Source organism: Rutilus rutilus, assembly GCF_951802725.1.
Source record: "Rutilus rutilus genome assembly, chromosome: 7".
Taxonomy (NCBI): domain Eukaryota; kingdom Metazoa; phylum Chordata; class Actinopteri; order Cypriniformes; family Leuciscidae; genus Rutilus; species Rutilus rutilus.
Window position 1 is genome coordinate 15,788,017 of NC_140221.1, and position 7,861 is coordinate 15,795,877.

At 39.1% G+C, this 7,861-nt stretch overlaps 2 protein-coding genes across 14 annotated transcripts in view; one reads left to right on the forward strand and one right to left on the reverse strand.

The window, feature by feature from the left end:
- The window catches only part of kcnt1b (potassium sodium-activated channel subfamily T member 1b), a 102,552-nt gene extending 99,188 nt beyond the window's left edge, over positions 1–3,364 (forward strand). For all 13 annotated transcript variants that reach the window (XM_084413226.1, XM_084413233.1, XM_084413235.1 and 10 more), the window contains one exon: positions 895–3,364. In XM_084413226.1, coding sequence (XP_084269352.1) covers positions 895–1,012 — 118 coding nt within the window. In that variant the 3' untranslated portion in view covers positions 1,013–3,364. The remainder of the gene's footprint in view (positions 1–894) is intronic.
- A 113-nt stretch (positions 3,365–3,477) lies between these two features.
- On the reverse strand, positions 3,478–7,830 carry LOC311293165 (uncharacterized protein). Its single transcript, XM_084413243.1, has 5 exons — positions 7,520–7,830; positions 7,335–7,433; positions 5,991–6,515; positions 5,563–5,790; positions 3,478–5,446 (listed from the first exon to the last, which is right to left on the reverse strand). Exons 1-5 carry the CDS (start codon positions 7,524–7,526, stop codon positions 3,723–3,725), a joined length of 2,583 nt encoding a protein of 860 aa, XP_084269369.1. The 5' UTR covers positions 7,527–7,830; the 3' UTR covers positions 3,478–3,722.
- Positions 7,831–7,861: the final 31 nt, after the last annotated feature.

Sequence of the window (7,861 nt, forward strand, 5' to 3'; positions counted from 1 at the left end):
CAAGTTAGACATGTTCCTGGGTCAACGAATTTTGTTGATCCTAGAATAACATTCCTGTCTGAAAATGTAATCATAGCCCTATCCCTACTCCTAAACTAAACCCTAACCATAAGTTATCCCTAAAATCAGAGGGAAATTATAAGTGATTAACACTGAGGTAGAAGCACCTACCCTGGTTGTAAGCCTAAATTTGACAAATTGTAAACTTGATTAAATCTGATTGGTTGATTGGAATGTTGTTCCTGGAACATGTTGCACTTGGTGAAATCAGGTTCTGCCACTCTCCACGGCACTGTTCTTGTTACCGGATTGGTTTCTTTTTGTAATTTTGTCTAGCTCAACCAGACAGTGATGGGCGGAGTTAGTATAAAAAGCCTTTGCGAAGAAGACGGGACATTTGTACTTAGTGGAAAAAGACACTATGCATTTTTTCCCCATCTTCTGGCATGAGTTTGGGGCGAGACTGCCTGTTTGATCCAACCTTTAACACTAGGTTTTTATATTGGTATACTGTCCCACATAATTTGTGCAACATGAACAATACCTTAAATTGTCCAGCTTATTGAGCTATTACATCTCAAAGTGATCAGATCACCCATTAAAACCCTAGCAACCATCCAGAACCTTATCAATATGGCAGCATGCTAACACTCTGAACTCCTTAGATACTGTGATGGTGAGTTTTGCATTGCTAAGCATATATCCATTTTCTACAGAACATATACAAATCTAGTTATCTTTTCAATTACACTTTGACGTTGGTTTGTATTTAACTTTTTCAACATTTTGTGATGGACCTGACTTTCATTATGAATCATCATTTGATTTTAAACAGTGTGCTGGGTCTAGCTGGCTGGTTTTTAACCGTACAATTTGATCTCCACCTTTCCGTAGCTACATCATCCGCTCTGATCCGCTGGCACACGTCCCTGACAATCTCCCAGGGGCTCCAGCAGGAGGGAAGCTACGGCAAGACTATGGAGCTGAAACGAGGGACGAGACCCATCTGTAAGAACCGGAAGTTCTCTTTAACCCTACTTCCCTCCCTCCTTCGCCTTGAGCTGCTACAGTCTGCATGAAGAGTGTCAGGACACACAACCAACCAACCAACCACACAGATACGACCCATGTGCCAACACACTGACAACCCAAGCTGCCCAACCACGCCAAACGGCTTTAACTGTTCCATTGAAACAATTTACAGATTCCTCTTTTCTACCACACAGACATGTAGAATCTCGTGGCACATTTCAGACTTCTCTGAGTGTGACTGGTTATTACATTTTTGTATTTGAGACATGGCTCAGTGCGAATCACTTTGGACCAAACAGGCTGTCCAAGCACTTTGGATTTATAGGGCAGTGTATATCAGAAACAGTAGGTAAAGCAGTACTGAAGAGGGCAGCTAAAGACAGCAGAAAGAAACAACTATTACATCAGTCAGCTGACCTGAGTGGACCAGAACGCTGGATACTGCCCTGTAATACATGTGAGGGGTTTCAGTATGATATTGAACAGAATTAGTTTACATCAGTGCTATTTTTTTGGAACATATATAGCACATATATAGTACACATATTTGTACATATATATAAGTTAGTCACTTATTCTTTTACATGATCAGTGACCTTTTAGTATTCACAGTATTTTGTTGTGATTTCGTCCTCAAAGCACAGTTTTACGTTTGAAGTTTGAAAAGCTAATCCCTAGCTAAATCTTAACCGCCATGATTATTTACTGTTAATTGTCAGTTATCACTACAAGTGTGATCATTTACCAGTTTACATGGGACGAGAACAGAACGTAAAGTTCATCGCCATGTGATTTTAAGTTTACAGCAAAAAAATGGAACCTCTTCAACAGCAAACGTGAAGATTCGCAGGAACTGTACTGCACAAGCCAACTGTGCTTCAGGTGCATCATACATATTGCATGGATCTTGATTAGGTGTAATTGAAGAGATGCCAAATGTGGTATACTATACACACGATCAGTGTTGAAAAAGGTTTGATGTCAAATTGAATTTATTTTTGGGTGATACAAAAGATAATAGTAGATGCAATTGAAGACATTCGTTTTCAGTGACATTTCTCAAAGCTACCAAGTGTTTTTTTCCCCATTTGTTTTCTTTTTGCAACAGCACCTGTATTTAAGTTTTTGCTAAATGTACATTGCTACTGCTCATTTAAGACAAAAACAGACAAACAGATGAAATTAAATGGAAATGACTTGGAAAAAGTGTCCCAATCAACCTGAATTAACCCCTACATCATTTGGAGTTGCCAATTTTATTGCACAAAGCTCTGTTGACAGAGCAGTACATAGTAACCCTTTAAACTACATAAGAAATTTGCATTTCACAATACATTTTACATAAATTAAACCAATTTATAAGTGATTTAAAAGGTGAAATAATGGCTCGAAAAAGTTATTTATATTGTATTTTTTGGATTATATTGATATATTTCTATTTCTTCCTTTGCCCTCTGTATCAAGACGTGCTTCTGTATTCCATTGCCATTTCTAGCAGAAAATATGGAGCTGACATTTCAATCTATCATGAAAAGCTGCTTTTGTTTTTAATCTTTCTATTATTTCAACAGACAGACGTATTAATATTTCATTATACAGAAGATGTGAATGCCCACTTTGCTCAAAGTAGCTAAGTTTGAATACCTCTCATATAACTTACCTGTCTGTCTCCATAAGGAAATGTGAGATGACTATGAAAGTGACGAAACAGGGAAATCACTGTAGCTATTGTGTTTAACATATTTCAGAATTGTGTATTTATGATGTTTTATGCCTTATTTTGCTTCCATTGATCTAGCATATCAGTTTATTTATTGCTAATAGCATAGCTCCAAGACCTGTCAGTAGTTTAAAGGGGTGTTACTAAGGGTCCGGTTTTACCATCCCTTGACATGTTACTCGGAATACTGTACAGTAAATCAGACTATGTTCATGTTTTACTGCTTGTGTTAAGATGTCACCTACATTCTGTCCACCGGTCACTGATTTTTTGGAAAGGATATGCATAATGTGCATGTTCAAAATAACAGCTTGCAAATTTCTTCTATTTTTACTAGTTCCCTACGATTTAAATATATATTGACCAGCTGATCACAGCTGTTGTAATTTACAAAATTTCTGTTTTATTTTTCAGTAGTTATAGAAAACATGGACCATGCATGTCCTAATCTTGCCAAATGTGTCAGAGACCCATGTTTACATTTGCTGGCTCCTGTTTTTGGATTGTACTGAACAATACTTAAACTTCTAAATTTTGTACAAGTTCTTAAATGAAGTCTGTACTAACATGTGAGAATGAATCAATAAATGCTGCATGCAGCCAGAGACGTGACAGTTTTTCCAACCAATGGATATTATAACTCTATTGATGTATAATCACAGTATAAACCTGATTTAACACATTTTACTTTACATTTAATGATGCAGTAAAAAAAATCCAAATGTGTGTACTAAAAAGTTGATATTTTTTACATACCATATCCAACAGAGTCATATTTTGCAGTATTTTTGTTTTGCCGGTTTCGCCTACAGAGCTGAAGAACAGATTATTATTTTAAGATCATAACATTTGTCATTTTTTTAAATATAAATGTAGATATTTTTCCAAATGTGACACAGATACCGGATCAGCTTGGGGAACAAATCTTGTGAAATCAATTATGTTTTTATACTGTATGTCTTTCCAGCGCCTAACGACTCTGTTTGAGCTTGAGTTTTTTTTTTTGTGTTTGTCTCCATCGGTCTCGAGTCCAGCGCCCATGATTTTCCACCACCTCATGTAGCAGGTCTATAAAGGTGTACTCATTCCCCAGCAAGAGGCTGTCATCATTTGGAGAACCTCCTGAAGGGGGCGCTCTTGAGCCAGAGTCGTTACACACCTGACCCCGCCGCTGGTCTCTATGAGCTCTTGGTGCCGCTTTCTCATCTCTCCTGGACTGCTTCTGGAATTCTGATGCAACCTGCTCACTCTGGTGATCCCGGTGTGTCCTTTTCTTCACGCTCTGCATTTCATCCATGTAATCCTTGTTGTTTATCTCCTCTTCGACAGCAGGCTTTGACTTGCTGCCACCAAACGGATTAAAAATGCTGAACAATTCAGAGCAGACCTCACTTTCTTCGATAGGCGAGTTTTTAAAAGATAAGTCGGAGAAGACGGTCGAATCAAGATCTGACCTCCATGTTTCCTCATTTGTAAAAATTCTGCCATCTTCCCTCAGTGATTTATTAGCATTAGTGAAGTGTTCTTGTGCAGTGAAATGCTGGAATTTTTGAGTGGATGACTCAAGACTTGCCCTGTAAGCGTCCTCATCAATAGCGACTCTGACATCTTCCATTGGGGCTGTGATTTCTGGCAGAAACTCCAGTGCATTGAAATGTGGGGCGGTTGGGAGGGTTGCAGGAGAAATCCTGGGATGAAATGGTCTGATTTCATGCCTGCAACCGGTTACAAATATTAGATTGGGGAACACGTTGAGGACTTGTTGATTTTGAGCCCACTGCTTCTTCCACTGGACCGCGGTCGGAGGCCAGGTCAGTACCCGCCGAATGGGTCTCGAAGGTCCAGATGTAACTTTAGCAGTGTTCTGATCGACCACAGAAGTCTGGTTTTCTGGATCAGCACCAATCGTGAGGTAAGGCAGTTTCTCAGCATTCTCCTCAGACTGGGATGTCACATGATTTACCTGGAGAATATCTTGACTGCTTCCCGTTCCAACGGTCAACTCATTCAGGTCTTCCAACACGTCAATCTCCACACCATTCTGAGGAACATCTTTGTCTACACTTGTTCCAGCTTTAACACTCTTGTCAGTATCTTCATTTTCCTCTCGAAGGCTTTCCATGTGTGATTCCAGAATGTCTGTGGTGTTACTGAACTCATCAGTGAATCCATCACTCTCCTCGTTTGCAAAGTTTTTTCCGTCTTCCAACTTTTCCGCCTCTTCAATATTCATATTCAGATTGTCTTTTACTTTTTCTGAGGTCATCCATCCATTGAAATACTCATCATTCATCACCCCAACTTCCTCAGTGGCCACTTCTGCTTCAACCTGTTTAGCAAACATCTCTGTCCTGCAGAGGACCGGCCCGGCGGAGCTCACGCGTTTAATGGGTTCTCTAGTTTCATATGTCCTTGATGAATAAATATGGTAAATCTGTGATAACTTCTCATCTCCAACCACCATCTGGTTTGTCCTCAGTAAGACCTCTCTTGTGGCAATTTGCGTTTTATCAGCAATTTCAGATTTCGCTTTTCTGTTTTCCTCTCGGTTGCTCTTTGCAGTTGTTTCACTGGCCTGTATAATCTCTGATCTCTCTGAAGAAGGTTTTACGGCCTGTAGATGTTTCCTTTCTCGTTTCCTGTGGTACAGTACTGAAAGGACACAAATGACAAGTACCAGGGCACACAGTACCACTGGTTAATAATAAAAGGTTAGTCATTCATAACATAACACACTGTAACCCAACAGAAGCTACAATACATGAAAGTTACCCAACTGGGGGCTAAGGTAAGGCAATAAATCTACATACCAATTAAAATGATTAATGTTGAGTGTCCAATTGTGAGAGGTTTGTTTGTAATTACAGTGGCAGGACTTCCAGTGGTAAGGCTTGCATTAATACAACCCGTAGTGTTAGGGCCCATGGTTGTTAGGGTTTCACACTCTGGTACCTGCCATACTGGCAGACCTTTCAGCGCAGGAGGGTTGTTACAACACACCAACATCTCATTCTCCAGCAGCGCAGCATTCTGCAGACCTGCATACATGTTTGAAAGTCATTTAAAATCCAGTTTCACCCTAAAATGAAAGTGATCTATCATAAGCCTCATGTACACTATTCATGTAGAGTTTGGAGTCTGTAAGATTATGGTTTTTGAAATGTCTCATGCTCACCAAGGCATTTATTTTATGAAAAAATACAGTATGATTAATTATGAGATGGAAATTAATGTATACCTTTCAGGTATTTGGCAAAGTCCTTCACAGAGCAGGAGCAGTCCCAGGGATTTCCATCCAAACGGATCTTTGTGCCGTTAAGTGGAAGAAACAAATCCGCACTCAAATGTGTCAATTGATTGTTAGACAGGTTTAACTGCCTCAGTTTACTAAGACTGAGAAAACTATTCTGGGTTATAGTGTGAATCTGGTTCTGAGACAAATCCAGCATGAGCAGGTTGGACAGCCCTTCAAGAGAATTGTGATCCAGTGTAGTGATTTCATTATTTGACAGTCTGAGCGTCTCAAGTGCAGAATGATGGCTAAACCAGTCTGACGAGACTTGGGAAAGATGATTGCCGTCCAAATTAAGAGTTTTGAGGTTCTGAAACTTATTAAAGGTTTGCAGCCCTATTGCTGTGACACCTTGGTGTGCCATAGTCAGACTGTTCACAGAGGTCAGATTTGTGCTGTTAAACATGGACAAGTTGATTTCTCCTAAGCCACTCGCAAAGATAATCACAGAGGTCAAGCCAGCAGGATAACCTAGAAAAAGAAAAAAAAAAGAAATAGAAATGTGTTAATCTGAAACTCCTGTTAAAGGGATAGTTCATCTAAAAAATGGAAACCTTTATGACTCTTCCGTGGAACACAAAAGTATATGTTGAGAAGAATGTTCCAAATAATGAAAGTCAATGGTGACCAGGGCTCAAGCAGGATTTCCAGTAAATAACCACTTTTAGTCGTAAAACTGTATGGCTTCAGAAGACTTGGAATATAGTGCATGAGTCGTATGGATCACTTCTCTGGTACTTTTTTTTGGTGTCCTTTCAGGAGCTTATCATTGGTCATTTCACAAATAATTACTATGAAATATCACGAAACAAATTGAATTAAACATGAAATTTTAAAGTAGAAAGAAAAAAAAAGTCTGTATTTAAAACTTTGAAAATAGTGAGTTGACACTTATCTGACCTACTTGACTTGTATTCTCTGGCAGATAACAAGCACAATTGGTAACCCTATATTTTGATGATCCCCTTTAGACATTCTGTTGAGTGTAAGAATCGTTGCACCTACATGTAAGCTAACTCTCATTAGAGTATTAGTAGACTGTATGCTTAACATCTGCTAACACTTTATTGTGATGGTCCCTCAACACACATTCAACTGATTATAAGTAACGCAAGTAACATGTCAACTTATTCTACTAAACCTAACCATCTACTAATACTCTAATGAGAGTTAGCTGACATGTAGATGTAAGATTACTTCTAGTCAACAGAATGTCTGAACGGGACCATCAAAATAAAGTGTAACCGCACATTCTTTTTATGAATATCAAGTGACTTCAGAACATCCTACCTTTTGGAATCTCCTTGCAAACATAGTCTGTATCTGTTTGTAGACAGGACTGACTCCATGCTTCATGTATGCAGTGGAACACCACAAAAATAAAGAGAGCTGGGCAGAAGAAGAGAAACAGCTGTTTATATCACAATTTGGTTGCTTTTGAAGCCAACATCAAATCGAAGTGCAATAATACTCACCGTGCATACTGAAAAACAGCAAATAACAAATGTCTTCAGAGTCCCCGTCTAATGACCATCAGTCCACCGAATGCCTGACCTGAGTCCCCCGCTGTGGATAAACTGCCAGTTGCCACGATACAAATGTGTCATCAGTGGACTGTCAAGGATACAGTTCTCGTCGATGAAGCACGGTCTGCAGTGTTCCAGTTCGCAGAAGTTGAGACCCCCAGTAATTAAACTACCATCTTTTCTTGCAATCACCCAATGACAATAAAGCTATTGATATAAAAGTTTATCAACTGCCAAAAAATTACATGAAAAATCATGTAAAAGTAAAATGTACAATGTTTAACACTTTAT